The following is a 21,582-nucleotide window of genomic DNA, read 5'->3' on the forward strand; positions in this document are numbered from 1 at the left end:
AGCAAGACTCTGCCTCTGCAAAAAATGAAAAAACTAGCCAGGAGAGGTGGCACAAGCCTGTAGTCCCAGCTACTCAGGAGACTGAGGTAGGAGGATCACTTGAGCCCAGGCAGTCATGGCTGCAGTGGGCTGTGATCATGCCACTGCACTCCAACCTGGTGACAGAGCAAGAACCTGCCTCAGGGGAAAAAAAAGGCATTAGACAAGCAATAAAACAGGAAGCATTTGCCATTTTATTAGACTGTGAAGAGAAGGTGACAATACAGTGTTCTCATATTTTGTACCTAGCATTTATTAGACTTTCTGCGTGTCTCCCCACTAGACTGTGTTTCTTGAGGGGCAGGACCATGGCTTATTTATATTTGTATCTTCCATTGTTCTTAGAATTTTGAACATAACCCTTTGTTCATTAACATTTGTTAATGAACATTAAATTGAATGCACAGTGAGAAAAAGACAAATTATTTTAACAGTTTAATACTTTTTCCAAAAAGGATAAACATATAGGTTGACTAGAGGACAAACCTTGGAATGGTCCAGAGGCAGACTTACAAGAGAATTACTTAAACACCTCTGTTTTCAAACCTACGGGTCTGGATGAATATTCAAAATATGAGTATAGGGCTGGGCACGGTGGCTCAAGCCTGTAATCCCAGCACTGTGGGAGGCCGAGGCGGGTGGATCACGAGGTCAAGAGATCGAGACCATCCTGGTCAACATGGTGAAACCCCGTCTCTACTAAAAATACAAAAAATTAGCTGGGCATGGTGGTACATGCCTGTAATCCCAGCGACTCAGGAGGCTGAGGCAGGAGAATTGCCTGAACCCGGGAGGCGGAGGTTGCGGTGAGCCGAGATCGTGCCATTGCACTCCAGCCTGGGTAACAAGAGCGAAACTCCATCTCAAAAAAAAAAAAAAAAAATGAGTATATATTTTGGGGTTATATGTGAACCTGCTGATAGCAAGACCAAGCAAAAGAAGAACATATATTCCCTTTGAGTAGTTTATAATGACCTAGGGCCCTAGATGACAGGGATAGTAACTATAATTTTTGGGGAAATATGTGGAAATGCAAAAGAAAAAAAAAGTACCTGATGAGATATATAGACACACACACACACACACACACACACAAATATTAACTCCCAAGTTTGAATTTCTCTGGGAAACAGCCACAAAAAAATGCCTCAACTGTTTGCTAGCAACATTCATGGTTTTATAAAGAATATATCAGTGATGGCCTGCTGGAATATCTGTCTTATCATAACGAGACTGTGAGAGCTTATCAAGTACAGGATACCTGTTGCTTAGATGAACAATTCTACAAGTATGGATGAATATTTATGTTCAAAAACTGGCTATCAAAGATGGCTGGTTTAAAACAAACAAAACAGTATAGACAAATATTACAAGGCAAGAATAGTTTGGATGATGATATCCTGGAGAAAAAAAATCACATTTAGAGAATGGGACTTGTCCACTATCCAACAACTTTCTCTTTTACAGATTCTGGCGCAATGAACATCAATAAAAGTGAAGTCTTGAATGTGACAGTTATTCACTTATTTGTCAGGGTGGTGACACAATTGGACAACCAGCAACCTTGGGTTGGGGTAGGGGAGGAGTACAAGGAATGTTTCAAAAACACCCCTGTGCATTTTAAGTGACAGCTTCTTCTGCTTTCTTCTCTTCCCACAGCTGCTGGGGGTCCTGCACCCCAACCCAGCCTAGATGATATTCCCATTTGTTGTACCTAAAAGCAGAGCTTCTCAACCTCCTTACATTGTGACAGAACTAAAAAATGACATTTGTTCTACACTATAGTATGCAGATGGGTAAAAATGTGAAAACAATAAGCCATAAGCCCCTGTGCTTTGAGTAGATCATATCCTGCACAACTATGCTAGTGGCTGGGTAGCAAGCGCTGACCTAGAGGTTGCTCCTGGGAATAGCAAAGTTAAGATTATCCATAGAATACAAAGAAAGAGTATTTTGATAATAGTTGATACCAAAAATCTGGAGGTAGTGCAAAAGAAAAGAAAGGAAAAAAGAAAGAGCACAGCTGGACTTTCAAGAAGCTATCTCTTATAATCTCAGTAAAATTCTATCTGATTTTTATTCTTGTATGTAGTTCTGGATTTTACAACTAAACCTATCATTACAAGGTTATGGAAAATAGAAGGAATAAGAAACATGAAATAGAAAACCAGGCAAATCAAAAACTCTAAAGGTGTATCCAAAACAATGGTGGACACCTGCTATATTTGCTTTAAAATGAGTGGCACTGTTGTGTGCAATTTAAGTTTGTTAAGGAGATATTTAACTTCTCTGAAAAGAGAAGAAGAACACTTGGTAAGCAAACCCAAAACGGTGCACTAATATTGGCAGGCTGGAGGTCAGAAAGAGCTTATAAAATATTAAACCCCAAAGAAGGTTGAATTGAATATGCTAAGAAAGGGTACCTTGTATTAGTATCTTGTGATCATGTGGCCAGAAGGAAATTTTTTTTTGTTTTTGGAGGAAAACAACAGAGGCTATAAATGGTTTCACATACACTTTGGAAAAGAACACCTTGTCTTCCCTCTACCTTTGTTCTCGGTTGGAAGAAAAAAAAGATTAAATGGTTGGCAGAGGAACACCTGAAACCCATAAATAAGTAGGGCTTTGACGGAATTAGCAAAGGAGAAGCCCAGACCAGGAGGCTGGCTAAGCTGTGAGGGTGAGGATATGATTAGCTTAGAGGAAGTAAACAAAAACATTTGGCCTTTTTAGCAATGATCCAGCCATCAGAGGCCCTGGAATTTCAAATGACTAAGAACCAAAATAGCTTGAGGACACAAGACACGAAGGCTGCCAGGGGTTCTCTGCCTTCAACACCCAGATATTCTCACTGAAAGGAGACAGGCTGGGGAGATTGTGAACTATCTTGGGAATCCAGTGATCACTTTATGAGGGACATTTTGAAACACATTTCTTATTCACTTCATAAGATGAAATCTGATTATCATATTATGCCAATTATATATGTAAATAAAATGACAAATTAGGAGTTTATTGTAGATGCCTAGTTATTGCCAGATGAAAATAAAGCTATACCCAGATACACACATATTCAGATTGGACTAGTTTTAGAATTACATAAAGAAGGCTAAGAGCAAACTTAACGGCAGTTCCTGATGGTTACGTTTTGGAAAGTTAACTTTAAAAATAAATTTTGAGTGACTTGAGGCAAATCTATTCCCATATACTTGGGCATACATGAAGGAAGTGTGGCTAAAATAATTGGAGATAGGAGCAAAATATTTGGAAAACACAAGTTAGAGAAGAACTATTAAACTGGTGGGCATAATAATCAAACTGAACAATTAAGGAACATCAAAACTTTAAACATACAGTAACCCAAGACTTACTGGGACAGTGGTTTCTGTATCATTAGGTCTTGTGTGATTAATACAACCTGAGAGGTTTAGTCAAAAAATAAACTGCTTAAAATAAGATCAAAGCTTTTTTTGTCTTAAATTGTGTAGATTTAGAGCATTATTTCAAATTTTATCAAAAGAGCAAGGAAAGGGTTATTGTTAATTATATCAGCACAAGGGGCATGAAAATGGACGGTGTGGGGCCATATCAGCACTTTGGGAGGTCGAAGCGGTAGGATCGATTGAGCGCAGGAGTTCAAGACCAGCCTGGGCAACATGAAGAAAACTTGTCTTTACTGAAAATACAAAAATTAGCCGGGTGTGGTGGTACACGCCTGTAGTCCCAGCTACTTGGGAGGCTGAGGCACACGAATCGCTCGAACCCGGGAGGTTGCAGTGAGCTGAGATCGCGTCACTGCACTCCAGCCTGGGCGACAATGCAAGACTGTCTCAAAACAACCAAAAAAACCTCCCACAACACCAACAAAAACCGGAGTGTGTAGAGCCTGTGATCACCCAAGCTAGAGAATTGCGGAGACTGGGATTTAAAATGTATATATGAGGTCTCCATCTAGTGGTGACTCTTCTGAACTGCAGACACGTTTCTTTAAAAAATAATGTGGATGTGTACAGCTAAATATGAGGATACTATTTGTCAGACTTGAACGCGGTAATTTAAACTGGAGGATTTTATTGAGATGAAACGCAATTTGTTACTTTATAAGGGTGGGTTACAGAAGGAAATGTTCACCGCTTCTCTGGATGAATTTAAGGATAGCATTAATTCTTCCCTGAAGATAGACAGATGAACCAGATCCTCTCAAGGTCCTTTCTGTCTTTCTCCACATAACTTTTACCTATGGCCACACTGTCTGACATTAGCCTTTATTTAAGAAAAGTACTCTGGTAATTTTTTTTAAGTGAGATGACTTTTAGTGATTTTCCTTGTTCTGAGGAGTTGCATGACTAAAACATTACCTACGACATTAGATGTTTCTAGAAATGAATAGCAATTAAACTAAATATATTTCTAATATGTACCTCATTTTTCATTGTAAATTCTTTTTTTGACACCTGGAAGAGCAGGAGGGAAGCCAGAAACCAAGAAGAGCTGAATGATTATGCTTCTAGTTAAGAGAGAGCAGAGAGAAAGGAAGGGAATTCAGGGCTGTCTGAAGAAGGGGCATGGTCACCGGAACCAAGAGACTGGAGGATATTCCTGGATCTGATTTCCTTTATCCAGTTTCTCTCTGATCCTCTGTATCAGTCCTCTTTCCCTCTTCATTTGTCTGTCATTCTTTCCTCCTTAATAACTTACTAATTTCCCTCTTTCCCAGCCCTAGTCTCTTCTTGTTCCTACTCACTCATCATTCTAAAGTACTCTTACTTAAAAATACTTGATTAAAGTACTCTTACTATTCTAAAATATTCTTACTATCCTAGGATAATGTCACTCTTTCAATATTTCACTTTTCCAGTTCATTTTTCATTCATTTTTGTTCAAAGAGACACTGGCATTCTTTTACCCATGTAAATGTGTGGATACTGGGCTATAAGGTACCAAAGAGAGGGCCTCTGGAGAGTTTGAGGCATCATGCTATAAAAGACAGCAATGGTGGCTGTTTCCTTCAAGATACACTCATGACTTTATCTAAATATTTCTAAATCCAAAATTTTATGAAAAGAAGACATAATTAACTTGATAGTTACCAAGTTCTCATAAAAAGAAATTAAAAAGCAAGGGTAGAATAGGGGTAATTAATATTAGTAGTATAAAAGAGTCAATCACAAGACATTTAATGTTTGGGAATATTTCACTCAATTCTAGAGTCACTTTTCTATGAAACCCAAATAGAAAGGCATGGGAAATATTTTTGTGAGAAAGCTAAGACAGAAATGTTTTACTTGAAATTAAGTCCCATGAGGTAATAAAGGGATTGTGGTTAGGAGCTTACCAACCTGGGGCTCTTAGATATCATGAAATTCCCAATTAGATATCATTTTTCTTTTAAGGGGCTGGATTCCATTTTTTGTCCCTTCAAGGGAAGGATCTAATGAAGCCAATGCTCATGACAGTATAAATAGCATGCTCTCTACTTTGAGATCAACAGGCCAGATTCTCTCTTAATAAAAGTTTGGGAGGGGGAATATGGTTTTGTCAAGGTAACCCTGATTTTTTCTGTGCTCTATCTAAATAGTTAATCATATTGATTATATAGCTTTTACAGTGGCCTGCAAATTTTGGCTGAACTATATGACATCTTCACTTCAGGGATATAGGGGGTGGGATCTATTCATAAAATGATGCCAAAACGCAATGTGTAAACATTGTCATGCTCAACTGTGGCCAAAGGCCTGTTGACAGACTATTCTTTCATCTATTAACAGGACAGGCAGCATTTGGCAGCAGTTTAGAGCTAAATTGGGAGTGGGGACCCCTTCCTCCCAGCTACACTTCTGTAGCCCCATCTCTCTCAGGACATCTTTCTTCACCTCCAAATTGTAAAAATTGCTTACGTAACGTAACCTACCAACTCGCACTGTGCATGACTTCTTCTCAGAAGAGAAATAAAACCCAAGAAAATCAAAAGGATAGATATGATCTACTCCGATTAAATAAACAAAAGCCACTTCTTAAACTTTTTGACTAGTGTTACTTTTTGGATAGCGTTAAGGTCCTTAGAACAGCATAAAAAGAAAACTAAATGCAACTGCTGAAACACAGCAGAAAAGACCAAAAATATTTTTGAAAAATGCTGAAGAAGATTGATTTAAAAAGGAGATTAAAAAAAAAAACTGGGGATCGTGAGTCAACTGAGAAGACGAAAGGTTGGTAGTTTAAGGTTACACAAACTGAACATCAACTTGCTGTTTAATTCAGTATTTATAAAGTGCACTACGTGCCGGGCCTGTCATCCACTTCATCATTACACAAACATTTATTGAGAACCTATACTATGCTTCTGACGCTATGACAGGCATTAAGGATATACGGTAAACAAAACATATGGTCATTTTACCTCTCCTGAGGCTCTTCTGTCTAGAAGGCCTTAAGTATTGTCTGATCCTCTCTCTCGAGAAGCTTAAAGTTCATAAGAAAAACAAACGCCAAATAGCTATGCCTTCAGGTAGACTGGGAAAGATACTAAAAAATATGAGAAAAAATTAATAAGTTAGTGCTGAGTACAGAAATTATTTTCCATGAAGATTAGGGAGGGTTTCATGGTTCTAGTGCTATTTGAGCTGGGCTCTTAAGGCTGCATATGATTTTAATAATTTAGAAAGGGAATAGGGAGAGGAAGGCATTCCAACAGAGCGATAGTGTAGACAAAAAGCTGAAATACAAAACACAGTGAATACTCAGAGAAGTAAGGATTTATATGTGTCTAAAACACTGAGTATGCATGGGGAGAAGAAAATAAAACCAATTTCCAGATTCAGAGAATCAGAATTCCTTGGAAGAATAAGTGTTTATGATATATGGATATGTGTGATCCAATCTCATGCAAACAGGATTTTCATGGGATCACTTGGGCAGTGTGCAGTGAAAATGTTCTTCACCCAAAAAGTAAAGTTAATAAACATGAAATGCAGCCAGCTGAATGACTGTTCAACTCCTTGCATTTCTGAGTGGGTCATTCTAATATTGGATAGCATGGATACCCACACTCCTTGACAGTGGTCACAGGAGGGACTTTTTGGGGCCACTGAACCTAGAAGACTCTTTTCAAGCAACCCCCCTCCCCCATGACTTTTAAAGTGTTGAATTCCATCTCCTTCTCCCACAATGTCAGGAGCATACAGACACAGTGCTGGACCAAGTTGAGGGACACCATTCTTCATCCCCTTTTGTCTTTAGAACAAACAGATTGGCAAAATTCTTGCTTCTCTTCCAGAGATTCAAGAGATTCTGGTTGCTATTTATCTTGTCTAGTAAGGTATTCAGACTTTTCATGTCTAGCCTATCAAATGCTGCCCTAAATCCTGGCAAGTATTCATCCAGCTCACACTTTTCATAACACTTTTTTTTTCTTTTTTGAGATGGAGTCTCACTCTGTCACCCAGGCTGGAGAGCAGTGGCACAATCTCAGCTCATTGCAACCTCCACCTCTTGGGTTCAAGCGATTCTCCTGCCTCAGCCTCCTCAGTAACTAGGATTACAGGCGCACGCCACCATGCCTGGCTAATTTTTCATATTTTTATGAATATGAAATATGTTGGGGTTTCACCATGTTAGCCAGGCTGGTCTCGAATTCCTGACCTCACGTGATCCACCTGCCTCGGCCTCCCAAAGTGCTAGGATTACAGGCATGAACCACTGCGCCTGGCATCATGACATTCTTTGTGTGAGCTGTATGAAGGTCACAGGAACCAGCAGAAGACCTATCTGCAGCTCCAAATGGAACAAACCATGGTCATACCAAAACAGATTTGACCAGATAAAGACTCTATTTCCTTTTGCAATAGGATTGGTTGAGGGCAGGAACAAAGGGACTCACCACATTGCCTTGTACTGTCTTTGATCTGGGACTTCTCTCATCTTTCCTCTTGACTGAGATTCTGTGCTGAGGAGACCACATTATATCCCTTGTAGTACCTGATATGTAGTTGATGCCCAACAAATATTTATCTCAACATTTATAATCATCATATTTAATGTTTTTGTTATAGTCTTCAATGAAATGTCTCCAAGTGTTTTGAATTTATGAATAACGTACATTAGGCTTCGGAGATTCTGCTACAGTAAATGTTTTCCTGTGGAGGAAATACATGAGTTTGCTATGAAAATCAAAGTTCCTGTACTAAGATATTTTACTCTGGATGTAAAGATACTTGGCTGTTTATTAGGCTGCTTACTTAACCTGTTATTTTAAAGAAGGAAAAAATAAGCACAAGCAATACACTTGTGCAACAGTGATAGAAAAAATATACTTTCAAAACTAGAGAAAGATTGGGTGATTCATTTAACTTGTTTTTCAACACCAATGTCTATACCCAGTGAAATGTATGCTAGTTTAAAGAATGAAAAAATGCTGGGCACAGTGGCTCACGTCTGTAATCCCAGCACTTTGGCAGGAGGCTGAGGCAGGTGGATCGTTTGAGGCCAGGTGTTCGAGACCAGCCTGGCCAACATGGTGAAACCCTGTCTCTACTAAAAATAAAAAATTAGCCCGGGGTGGTGGCACGCACCTGTAATCCCAGCTACTCGGAGGTTGAGGCATGAGAACTGCCTGAACCTCAGTGAGCTGAGATAGTGCCACTGTACTCCAGCCTGGGTGACAGAGCAAGACTCTGTCTCAAAAAATAAATAAAATAAAATAAGCCACATAAATGAAAAAAAAATTTAAGTCTCTTTTTTTTTTTTTTAAGGAGAAGAGAAAATTAGACTAGGTTTGAAAATCTCAGCTGCGGAAATCTGGCCCAGACCTTGCCTCTTGGTAGGACTATATATATAGTGCTTCCAGCAGTAGACTGGTAAGAGTCATGGAATTTTTACACCAGTGTTGCCTGAGGTTCACAACCTTCTAATTTTTGAGGTGCTGTCATAAAAAAGTTAGGCAAAAAAGGGGTGTTTTGCAGACAATTTGCGCAGGGATATCCTTCTCACGTCTGCATGCCTTAATCCAGGTCCATTTCTTATATTGCTCAGGGCTCAGTGTGTTACAAAAAGCATGAGCTGCCCTACACAGAACCCAACTGGGAGGACTATACCAGCCAAAGAAATGCCTCTGAAGTTAACCAGTAAATTATTTCTCCTCTCTCAGGTCTCTTCTCTTTACTTTCCATAGAACTGTTCTTAGGGAAGATTGACATAATCACATGGTTAAAATCCAAGGGATTCAATATTCCTATACTTTAACTATATGTATTTTAAATAAAAACTTAGATTAGATGTTCCTCCTCAGTTTTTAAAAAATATCTGAATTCTCCAAAGTAGAAGCTGGGCAATTTATATCCTTACCAGGGAGTGTTTCCAAACCATTCTCTTGTAGACAGTGTTGAAAGTAAGGAAGATTGGAACGTGTCCCAGTAAGAAGCAGCTGAGAGGCTTAGAGAAAGTCCCTCAATCCAGCAAAATCCAACATTTTAAAAACAGAAGTGAAAACAGTTTTACAAAGGCATTGCCACCCTCACCACTGCACACAAGCTTTGTTTGCTGTTGTCAGTAACATTGTAAGTACTCCATCTTTGGGCCTTGGTTAATGCTACTACACCAGGTTCCTGGATCACCCAAGAAATTTCTTCCTAAATTGGGAACTGTAACTATCTGTTGATACTCAAGGCTCTCCGAACAGCTGTCACTCGAAGGGGGCCTCTTATCTTTGTTTCAGCAGAATAGAAGCAGACATCCACTGCCTTCGGCAAAACAGGGGGAGCTGGAGGGAGGGATCTATAGCAGCGACTGCAGCAATGAAGACAGGTCAGTTTACCTGCTAGAAACAGAAATGCTCTCAGAAGGTTCAGGATATGACTGGAAAACTTGATTGCATCTACCTTAGTTTGTACAAGTGGTGAGTCTTGGAATATACATTCCCTGATTAGTTTAGATCAAAATGGAGCTGACACTCAGGATCTCCTGTAATACTAACCCACATGCTTTCCACGGTGCACATCTATTTGTCCACAGCCCACACTCTGTTTTCCTGCTATAATGTATTCTTTGAGCATGGTTTTGGTGGGTGATGGGAAATATTCTGAGCCAAGGCAAGATGCTTTTCTCGAAAGAAGGTGGTCGTATTGCTAAGGAAAAATATTCATGCACGTGATCACCAATCTGGAGATTTTTCCCCCAAGTCCCAGAAGACCAGGTAGCTACAAGTATGAAGAGAGGACATATTACCAACCCAGAGTTTGAACATTTAATTAAGCTCAGTAAGATTTAGCATTTCTATGAAAGGAACTACAGTAGAACTTCAACCCTGCTTTTGTTTATACCAAATAAAGGACTCATCTTCTTAACGTATTGGATTTCATTATTTGCATAACTTTTTACTGACCCAGTTTGCCAAAAAACTTGCTGTTTGGTCAGCCTATCAGAAATCAGTAAAACGTGTTCTCTGATCGCATGTATCAAAGACTTTGAGTGGCAGTCCTACACCAGTATGGCTTTTGACCTGGTTATGTTGTATTCCTGCCTCTTGATAAGAATATATTCATCAGACATATTTGATCTGTGTGCCAATGAAGGGTAGAAATTCGTTAAGGACAGCATTAAGAGACAATGGAAAGACAAAGTGCCAAGCACACTATGTTTTCCAAAGCTTTACATTGGAAAGCTTAAATATTAATAGATAGTAAATATATATTAAATAGATTTTATGATTAAAAACAAAATGATTTTTTGTTTTTTTCATCTAACCATTTTGACAAATTCAGATACTTTTCACTTAATATTTGAATATATAAACCTAATTTCTTCCATGTTTTCTCCCCTCTGAATCTTCTCTCCCTCTTTAGCTCACCATTTGAAAGATATGTCAGTCCTATTTTTAAATAAGCAATTACATTAGTGATATGTGTGCAATCATCTTTAAGATTAAAAGCCAATTAACACTGGCTTGTCAGTCTCTCCGTAAAGCTGTTTTCCATCTCAAAGGTTGTGATCCAAGGTAAGGTCCAGAAACAACTGAGATTGTTTTACATCTATGTATTAGGTTGGTACAAAAGTAATTGTGGTTTTTGCCCCTACTTTTAATGGTAAAAACTGCAATTACTTTTGCAGCAACCTAATACAATTCTAAGTAATGGAGACATATCTTTTATAGGCCTCAATAAGCAACAGATCAGCATAATGTAAATATCTGTATTTCATAGTGAGTTTGAATATTCCTTGTCAAAAATGCACTTGTACTTTTAAGTTATTATGTGTGTTTAGGTTATTGTATTGTCAGAAGGCTGGAGTTATCATAGCAGAGTTTTTATGACAAAATATTATAAGCCTTGTAAATAGTTAAAAAGATTGTCCACTAATGTCTATTTGTCTTGCAAAATTTGCAGCAGTTCTACTAGTAATTTTCATCACTTGCTCTTTCCACCTCTAATCATTCTCAGTCTCCTCCATTAGATCTTGCTGACTCATCACATATAAACAGTTTCCTCGGCAGAAAGGGTCCGATAAAAATTGAAGACCAAGAGGTAGAGGCTGTTGGAGCCATCATGAATTCCAGTCCTTTTGTTGTTATTGACTTTTCTTTTTTTTTTTTTTTTTTAAAGGCACACCCTTGACTTTTTTTTAATTGTTAAAATGAACCAGTTTTTAATTTCAGGCAGCAAAACCAGTTACTGCAAAAAGTCAATAATCAAAAATCAATGTATAACTGGTTTTCATCACCTGTAGAATGTTAGGTTTATCCCCCTCCAGTGCTTAGTGATTCTATTCTGTAGACCTAAAAAATATTGCCTCTTTTCTACTTTAAAAAAAAATCATTTATTTATTTTTTTGGGACAGAGTTTCACTCTGTTGCCCAGGCTGGAGTGCAGTGGCATGATCTCAGCTCACTGCAACCTTTGCCTCCTGGGTCAAGCGATTGATTCTCATGCCTCAGCCTCCCAAATAGCTGGGATTCCAGTTGCCCACCACCATGCTCAGCTAATTTTTGTATTTTTAGTAGAGACGGTGTTTCGCCATATTGGCCAGGCTGCTCTTAAACTGACCTCAAGTGATCTGCCCGCCTTGGCCTCCCAAAATGTGGGGATTACAAGTGTGAGCCACCGCGCCTGGCCTGACTCTTTTCATTATTACCTGCCTGCTCTCAGTATGCAACACGGCAGTACAACTGACAGTGAGGTGCTTTGGCATATCAGATAACTTTCCCAGTTGGTCAAGGATTCCTTCTCTCTTTTCCTCATTTCTGAACTGCAGCACAGGAAGTACTAAAGTAGTGGCTCAGGACAATGTTGTCACATCAGGAGTGGCAGAGGTGTTTATGAGGATCATGATCCTCTCAGCTGTGTACCTCAGAAGGATCTCCTGAAGCCCTGGGTTTGACGCAGAAACCTGACATAAGAAAAAGACCTGGGGCAGGTATATATCTGGCCCTTCTCCCTCTCCTCCCATAAAAGATTAAGAAAAACTGATGGAATGATTTCAGTGTTTCATTGCCACAAAACTACAGCCATGAGTTTGTTTTTTCTTTAAGTAATCTTATGAGGCTAGTAAAGGCCTCTATCTTGATTAATGATGATCATCCTATGACATCTGGACATGGCGGCTTGACATGAGTTTTCAACAAAGAAAATTAGGCTCTGAAAGACATTTCTCACCTGAAACTCTCAATGTATTAAAATGCATTTAAAAGTTACTTCTGGGAAACATATTAAATAGGCCAATCATTTAATCATTAGCTAATTATTGAACTCTATAAAATATGGTATAATGTCACCCTGACATAAAGCAACATCAAAATTAGTGCATCATTTATAAAGTGAAGTATTATTTGCCTTCAAGTGACAAATTCTATTGCCAAAAAATACCACTGTACTTCTAGTAAGTGACACTCATTTTAATAGACCCTACAAAAATACAATATTTTCAATGTCCCCATAAAACAATTAACTTACAAATATTATTCTCAGAGCTTTGGTGACATCGCTAAGTGATACTACTGTGAAAATCCTCACACAATACTTGAAACACTAGCAGGTAAAGTAAATTCATTATATAACAAAAGAATTATGTGAAATTATGAAAGTGAATGCATGCAAACAACTCTGGGAAATTATCCTGGAATTTCAAATTAATATTGTAATCAAACTAATGACTAATATGAAAGATAAATATTTTGAAGGATTATAAAATAAATTTTGATCATTTATACAGGAAAATAGCTTCAATGGAAAAGTAAATAATTCTACATTAACCATTCTTGTCTTTCTCTCCAGTGAGAAAGCATTCAGGATTTTACATACCTTGAAACAGTTTTTGGAAAAAAAAGTATTTTATCTATTTCTGCTCAGAAGAACAGCCATTTAAATTAATAATACAGGTAAACCACAGCTCTGAGAAATTATATTTGAAGTTTCATATTTAAATACCAAGGATTTAAAATCACCCACCATTACTTTCTAACAGCAGTCTTTCTTAATGATAAATTTTATCAATTTCTGAAACTCATTTTAAATAATTTAAAAGTAGCAAATTAGATTAAGCAACACACAAATAAATTCCACATTTACAAGTAAAGAAATCACAGGGGCTACAGTTTATAATCAACATAAACTTGAAAGAAATAAAGCAATACCTTTCCTGCCACCCATCATCCACTGCTTAAATTTGTGGTGAAAAAGACTAAACTACAATGACCTTTAGTCTGTTTCTAAACGCTGCATGTATTGTAATTAGCTAAAGGCATTGAACGAATTAGCTCATCCTATTTTTATTCGGGTCCCAGAGATAAATGGCTAATTTATGAAATATTTCACTCTGTGTTATGAGAATTTAGCAAATGAATATGGAACCAAATATAAACACTTTATACCATATGTACAGTTACTTTCATAAGGCATTATCATGTAATTTTTATTGAAAAAGATTCAATATAGTAAAGTCTTATTTTAAGATATATTTTTTCTCTATCCGAGATGTTTAGCTTATGAAAATATTGTTTTTCTCTATATTCTTTTTGTATATATGCCAACATATACCTTGTGCTAGAAATATTTCATGGGAATTACAATTCTTTATATTTGTATTTTCTATATAAAGGCATATACAACTTTGAGGCAGTGTTTCTGATGGAGAGCAGAATTCATAAAGAGCTTGTGTGTGCTTCCGTGCTCCAAAATTATATGAAATCCACTTTGAGAAGAAACTTATTTGATTAATAACAAAAACAAAAACAGAAACAAAACTGCACCAATGCACAGCCAGAGGCTGACAATTAAAACTAATACATAACCACATGAACATCATATTTATAGAGTTAACATTGTTAAGGATGATCAGTGCTAACATATAGTATTATACATTTGGCACTAATGTTTGCCATTGGTCCAGCAATTGGCAAAATTTGTTTCTATGTATAAATTTATTTGTGAACATTAGGTCTGGCTAGACGTATCTTCACTATTTATAAAAAATATTTAGACAGTAAGCTCACGTTGAATAACTAGGTCTACTGTGTTCTGGAAACTCTTCAGTAGTAATACAGCTTTTTCATGTTCCATATGTACAAAACTGTGTCCATTTGCCTGTAAATACACAAATAGAACAGCTCAATCAATGCAAACTATTATCACTGTATCGTTTCCATTCATGAAATTCATGGGAGCATTGAGCAACAAAAAGTTATCAGTTTTTATAATTCACAATGGAATCGTAATTATGGAAGTAACTAAGTTTATCCAGATTCAACCCAATTTATTGATTCAACAAATATTTATGAAGTACCCAATATGTCATTGCCACTGTGCTAATCATGAATGTACCCTGGTAAATAACAGATAGATGTGCTGGTAACACAGTAGTTCAGTTCCATTGTTGTTGTTCTGATTTGTTTTTGCAGGGGCTGATTGTGGTGATTTGGAAATGGGCATATGGCCCTTACCTTACAATTATCTAAACACTAATATAAACTCATCAGCATGGCCAAATATTTCAATCATGCCAAACATGACTGGACACTTATCATAAATTTAAATCTTATTTTGACTCACTGGAAAGCTCTTGGTTTATACACTTTTATATTAAAGAAATATTTTTTATTTCCCTTATTGCTAAATGCAAGTATACTTATTATCTACACCAGTAGTTCTCAGTTCAATCCAATATACCTAAGGGATGTGTTCCTTGGGGATAAAGCTCACTGACATTAGTAACAGAGGACATGCCTGCTGTCTTCTGGTTAAGAATAATAGATATAAGCAATTGATACTCAGTTTAAACATAGCCTAAGGTTACAATTTCAGAGTCCCATCTGTCTATTATGTGATATTTATGTCACAAAATATACATTGTTCTCTTTAGTGAGTGTTATGGGTCCTTGATTTTCTCTACATTAAGTTGTAGATTGTCTTGATTGGAATGATTTTTATTATTAATACAGAAAGAAATGTATCCCATAAGCCTTCACTGCCATAAAGGCAAAATAAAATACAAGCTTATTGAAACTTAATAGAAATAAATCTTGGCAACTGAATGACTGACAGTTATGTAACTGTTTTCCTTGCTGTTTGAGACTCAGTTGATTCAGAAAAGAGTCAGTCAAGTTGACAGTTTGGCTGAGTACAGGTAATACAGCCAGTTCACTGGTTGACTTTTTCAATTTTCAAGGGACTGGTACTTATTTTGAGCACACGTTGCCTTTGTTTTTTTACTATTTGTATGCTTTCTTAAAATATGATTAATATTTCAAATAACCAATCATTTAATTCTTTCTTTAACTCTTTCACTGACTTTAGCTTTTTCAAATTTAAAGCAGCATATCTCTAGAAATACCATACAACCTTTAAAACTTAGATGAAAGTTATCTGATACATTATATCTTATCACTAGTTCATTAAAATTAATTGACTAATGATGTGGTAAAGAAGATTCCAAAATATTGCATTTGTAAACCATAGTAAATCTTCCAGTAAAAAAATACTAGGTGACAGAATAGAAATTCTTGGAAATTCATGTAATTAGAAGTATAAATTTGCTTTAAATTAAAGAAACCTTAAATGCATTCCTTAGCAACATTTAATAAATGAAAATGCCTAGAGAAGTTGGCATTGGCTATTCCAGTGTCAGAAAACAGTAGTTGAGTAGAACTTTGGGTTTGTTACACAGCTCAAATTTCTTGCTCTGCGTTATACGAAAAATCAGACAATGAAGTTACATTTGTGTTATTTCTGATCAGTTGGTGATAGAGAGTGAAGAATACAGCATATGGTATATTCTTTTTTCTATTCTTCACCTGTTTCAGGCATCAGGAACATAGCAAACTTGAATGAAATAAATATTAATTCCACTGTAGCTTTGAGGGATGCACTGTGTACCTTAATGCCTTCAATTTGACCAGAAGTTATACCTTCATTGTGAAATTAAAATTGAACTTTAACAATGGAGTTCTTGAATGTCAAACCATAATAATGACTTCCTGAGTATTCAGATTTCTCTATCTGCAGACTCAAACCTAGAATCGCAATGACTTAAAAATCCACTGAGAATTTTCAGGAAATTGTTCAAAATTTAAATATCTCACAGTTTTAGAAATAAAAAATTTTCTAGGATTTGGAGGCCATGAATGGGATATTCTTCATCATCATACCTGACATAATATCAATATTAAAAAATATCAGTGTTAAGGGCAAAAGTGGTATAAAACTAGAAAATCAATCATAGCTGTTAATTTTGAGTGGTACTTTTATCATGAAAGATCTTCAAAGAGGTCTATTCTCAATGTGATTACTTCAGCATTTTTTTCAATCAAAGAATGTCTGTTTTGTGCTCACTTCTGTAGGCATTGTGCCAGGCCCTGGGGATGGGAAATAAGAAAGAGATGAAACAAGAAGGCTCCAATCAAAGAAGCAGCCATTCAGGAGGGCCATTCGTTATGTGCAAATAAGTCATGCAGATAACTAAAATTAACATAAAGTGTCTTATGTAGAAAGAGCCCTCAGCACACGTATGCTGAACTGAATTAATATCTGAAGAGGGAAACAAAGTCCTAGAGTAGCTCAGAGGAGGGCAAAGAAGAGAGGGACAGCTTCTCTTTGCTGTTTCTCTGGGGCATAGAACAAGTGCAATTCCCAAGGGACCACAGTCCTTGTGCTGTCTCATTCCTAGAGTCTCCTCCAGTCCTCAGTATATGAACGGTTGTCTTTTTTTCAGATAAATTCTGTAACAGTATGTGCAGAGTAAAGTGTTCTAAAATGGTATCTGTGTGGAATCATTTTTCTAAGAAATAAAAAGCAAAAACCTGTGAACTGAGACCACAGGCTTTAGCGTGGGAAGCAACCATAAAAATAAACTTATGTAGAGGAGCTATTTTTTTTTAAAACAAGGCATTAGTCCAAAAAACATTTTCTCCAAAAGAAAGATTGATAGCCCAATATGTAGAACATTTAAACAGATCTTTTTGAGAGAGAGACAGAGAAAGGGAGAGAGGTGCAAGAAAGATTGCACCCAGAGAACCAGCTTACTTGCCAATACGTTCCCACCCCACTGTGCTCATGAAAGCCCAGTGTGAAAACTCCTGGTTTAGACTAATCCTGTCATTTTATAAATGAAAGACCTTAATTTTAAAGAGATCAAACAACTTGTCTGAGGTCAAACAACCAGGGAAAGGGCTAGGGCTGAATCACCTGATGCCATAATACTCCTTCTTATTTCTCTCATTACTTCACCAAAATAATACAACCACAATCATGTCATGTGATTTGAGCTGACATTTCACTGGCCATGATAAAATAATGAACATTTTTCCCTTAAAAAAACTGTTGCTATATCACCTCCAAACATAATTCTGTCCTTTACGGTGGTTTGCAAGCTGTGATTCCCATTTAGATATCAGGTTTAATTTAACTTATTCTAAAAATATTGATAGAAATAACATTTAGTCCTAAATTAAAAATTTACAGAAATGCTGAATCTCCATCTTTATTATAGTTTCAACTCTGGCTTAATTTACTTGTTGTGGCCATAGGTGAGCTTTCTTGAAAGTAGAAAAAAGTAGGATATTGTTTTATTTGCTAGGGCAATGCTAGGAGACTTGAGAGGAAATAGATTAAAAAGAATGAAACTGTTAGTAGGTAGGATCTATAACTTTGGTAACTGATTAGACAAAGATGTAGGAAAAAAACCCAAGGATCAAGTTGTGATGCCATTAACTGAAAATGGAATCCTTCCTATCCTTAAGATAGGAAGACAATGGAGTTTGTGGTACTAACACATGCAAGGGAACCCTTCATCACGTATTTGGAAATCAGAGTGTGGAGTCAGGAAGGAGGTCAAGGTGGCAGCATCAGCAACGGAGGCTGGGTTTTATTGCAGCTTAGTATTAACAGATGGAATGCTGAGAGATTTAGCAGAAAATGAGTTTCAAAGGGAGCATTATGAAAGAAGGGAAATCTAACTGGGGAAACAGGATGAGGTTGCAGTCTTGGCAGTGTATATCAGAACTGAAAGACAGTGTTTGTTGTTGACCCATATATCTAAGAAAATCTGTATGAAGTGAGGTAGGGAAAGGTGAAACAGTGCCAATCTTTCCTTCCAGATGAAGGTGGCTCTAGCTTGATGGCTGAATTAAAAGACAGAAATTCCCATGGGTATCACTGCATTGAGGGAAGGGTATAAGACACCCTGGGCTCCTGAGAACCCAGACAGGAAGTGATCTGGGAAAGAGTCATCCTGAAGAAGGACCAAGGTAGAGTGCTTATAAGGGCAATAGGAAACCCAAGAGAATCAAATCTCTTCTAGTGACACCAATTAACACTATTCTGTGTGTGCGTGCAACACAGAGGAAGAAGTAGAAAAAAGAAAGAGCTGGATTAATTCTGAGCTTAAATGTGGATCTGTTTCTAATAAACCAGGCTTCAAGATGTTGAGAACCACAGTTCAGGTTCTGATTCAGTGCCAGCGAGATCCCTTTTAAAACTTAGCTTTTAATATACCTTTAAAGCACATACCTTTAGTTTTCATGCTTTGTCAGTATAAATGAAAGATCATTAAAAACACATAAATAGAGCTGATCTCCCAGAAAGAAATAAACAGATTGGCAAGTTAGATCACCAAGTCAAATGAACATTAGGACTGTCTCTGTAATTCTGGTTCCCAGGCATATTTTGGATCTAAATTAGAGCTTTGGTGAAACTTAAGAGGCCTGTTTAAAAAAATCACAACTAGGTGCTGCCTGGGAGTGGCTTTAAAATATCAGAAGGACACTGAAAGAGTTATTTTAGAAAGCTTATTAAAGATCATATGGGTTAATATATGTCAAGTGCTCACTGCTATTGTTTCACTTTACTTTCTTGAATTAAAAACATGTAATTTTTATTAAGTCACAAGAATAAAAAGAGAAAATATCAGAGGAAAAAACTTATTTCCCTTGCTTAGCCCTAATATTTTGAAAATTGAAAACATGAGAATCAGAGAGATTACATGAAATATCAAAATCATACAGATAGTGGCTAGGTAGGAATTTTTGCCAGTTGTTAAATCTCTGTATCTTGATACAATTTGTTTCCTTGGATGTTGTGAGCTTGTAATTAATATTTTAGGTTCATTAAATTAATTCACTTTTTAATAGTAATTGAGATATTTCTTGATTATAGAGCATTATGTAGTCTAAAGCCAGGGAAAGGCACTGACAAAGGGAATGGCAAAGGGAGTTTGAGTGGAAGGAGACGATATAATGAATTTCAGTTCCAGAGAACCTCTTTCATTCTTAGGACAGAAGAGAAAAATGAATTGACATTGTATTTGTTAACATGAATATGGCTATCAGGCTTACATCTTAGATAGTTCAGGCAGGGAATCCAACAACTATGTTACTATATTCATATAGGGCTTCTCCAGTTAAAATAAAGACCACAAGAATCACAATATTTCAACTAATGGAGTTTTGTGTTTGTTTTTTTGGGGTGTGTTTGAATAGAAGAAGACGAGGCTGAGGAAATGAAGGCTGGTAATATGCAATGTTCATTGATAGATATAAACCCCATGATGCTTTGAAAAAATAAATGCATATGATTTACATGTATGTATACATATTAATATATGCATACTATAAATGCAAAAGATGATTTGAAGAACAAATACTAACTTTAAAAAAAGTTAAAATTTATTGCCAAATTTGTCTACCTATATGTTTTATATAAACACACGATCATAGATTTGAATAAAATGTGTACATTTTTGAGGAAACTGAAACCTAATAAAAAGTGAGAACTAAATGGCTTATTAAGTTGAAATGAAGTTACCAAGAAAACAATCTAAAAAGGGAAATTTAATTCTTCAAAAATATGTAATTAATGACTTTCTAGCTTTAGCTGATTTGAAAGTATGAAGGAACATTTTACTGTAATTGTTATTTCCAGAAGATAACCCTCCTTATTTTAATTTTATTTGTTATCTTCTGTGCCACAAAATGTTTTTCAATTGTCTCTTTTCATGATTTAGACATGAAAAGACTGAGGATTAATGAAAATAGTATTTGCAATTCCAACAAAAAGTAGAGCTTTGCAATTATAGCTCATCAATCTATTGTAAAACACACTTTGTTTCTGAATTTCCTCTCTCCTTTCCTGGATTTATGTTTGATTACCTTCTGGTAAATGTTTTGCTAAATGGATAAGTTATGTGTTGGGAAAAGCAGCAAAGGAGAAAGGACTTACAGAGTATCTACATAAATTGGTTATGAGTAACACATAAACAAGGAACAACAAATTGCAGAAGGCCGCAGAGGCCTCTGAGGAGGAAGGCCTCTACATGTCTCATGTTCTGGTGCAGGGTGACCTCTGTTACCATAAACGTTGTGCTCAAGGACATAAAACCCCTTCGTAGCACTATGACATAGCCAGACTTGTAAGCTCCTTGTAAGGTCTGAGTTCCATCAACTGTACATAGATAATAAGCTAAAGATAACCACATGTTCTTGTTTTGTGAAGCTCCCAAACCGCCACTGTTATCAGTCCTTAGGATGATACACCAGTTTCGGCTCAGTGATTCACTTCCGGCTCACTGATTCACTCCACCATCACTCCCCCCCTACCCTCTAGATCAAAGTGATTGTAATCAATAAATAGTGTAGATGATCAGAGCTTGGAGCCTTTACTGTTTCTATGAGAGTAAGAAGTGATGGCCCCCTGGTCCCACTGTCTCTCTTAATCTGTCTTTTTCACATTCCTTTGTCACCATTGAACTCTGGGTACCCATGGGTGATGTAGGGCTGGCTCCGTACATTCTGGCACCCAATGTGTGGGGCTCATGGATTCCCAACAGTTATGGATGTTTATATTGCGGAAACAGTCCAGATGATGTTATAATTCTCCTAGAAATTCTATCGCATTCTTACTATCCAAAGCCCTAAGTTTAAAAACTAGCTTCAGAGAAGGCTTGGCCACAGGGCTGGTGGGATTATCGAACAGGGAAGACAGCACAAATCTTTGTAAACTCTAAAAAAAAAAAAAAATCGGTTTAGAGGTATGGGCATGTGATTTCTGGCTGATTTAAATTCACCAC

The 21,582-nt window shown here is 36.8% G+C and overlaps 1 protein-coding gene and 2 long non-coding RNA genes across 11 annotated transcripts in view; 2 read left to right on the forward strand and 1 right to left on the reverse strand.

Annotated features, from left to right (window-relative positions):
• The first annotated feature begins 921 nt into the window (after window positions 1-921).
• On the forward strand, window positions 922-5,935 carry LOC116563852. Its single transcript, XR_004274600.1, has 2 exons — window positions 922-2,719; window positions 4,506-5,935. It is a non-coding gene; the product is annotated as an uncharacterized LOC116563852 (long non-coding RNA).
• A 2,796-nt stretch (window positions 5,936-8,731) lies between these two features.
• LOC116563853 lies at window positions 8,732-11,833 on the forward strand. The gene is made up of 2 exons (XR_004274601.1): window positions 8,732-8,894; window positions 9,755-11,833. It is a non-coding gene; the product is annotated as an uncharacterized LOC116563853 (long non-coding RNA).
• A 903-nt stretch (window positions 11,834-12,736) lies between these two features.
• The window catches only part of LRRC7 (leucine rich repeat containing 7), a 566,189-nt gene continuing 557,343 nt past the window's right edge, over window positions 12,737-21,582 (reverse strand). For 5 of the 9 annotated variants that reach the window (XM_032297097.1, XM_032297096.1, XM_032297098.1 and 2 more), the window contains exon 27: window positions 12,739-14,609. In XM_032297097.1, the coding sequence (XP_032152988.1) occupies window positions 14,502-14,609 (108 nt within the window). In that variant the 3' untranslated portion in view covers window positions 12,739-14,501. Of the gene's footprint in view, window positions 14,610-21,582 lie in introns of all 9 variants that reach the window. The other 4 variants (XM_032297103.1, XM_032297104.1, XM_032297099.1 and 1 more) reach the window with 2 other exon arrangements.

Source organism: Sapajus apella, unplaced genomic scaffold, assembly GCF_009761245.1.
Source record: "Sapajus apella isolate SASKATOON/1434 unplaced genomic scaffold, GSC_monkey_1.0 scaffold36, whole genome shotgun sequence".
NCBI lineage: Eukaryota > Metazoa > Chordata > Mammalia > Primates > Cebidae > Sapajus > Sapajus apella.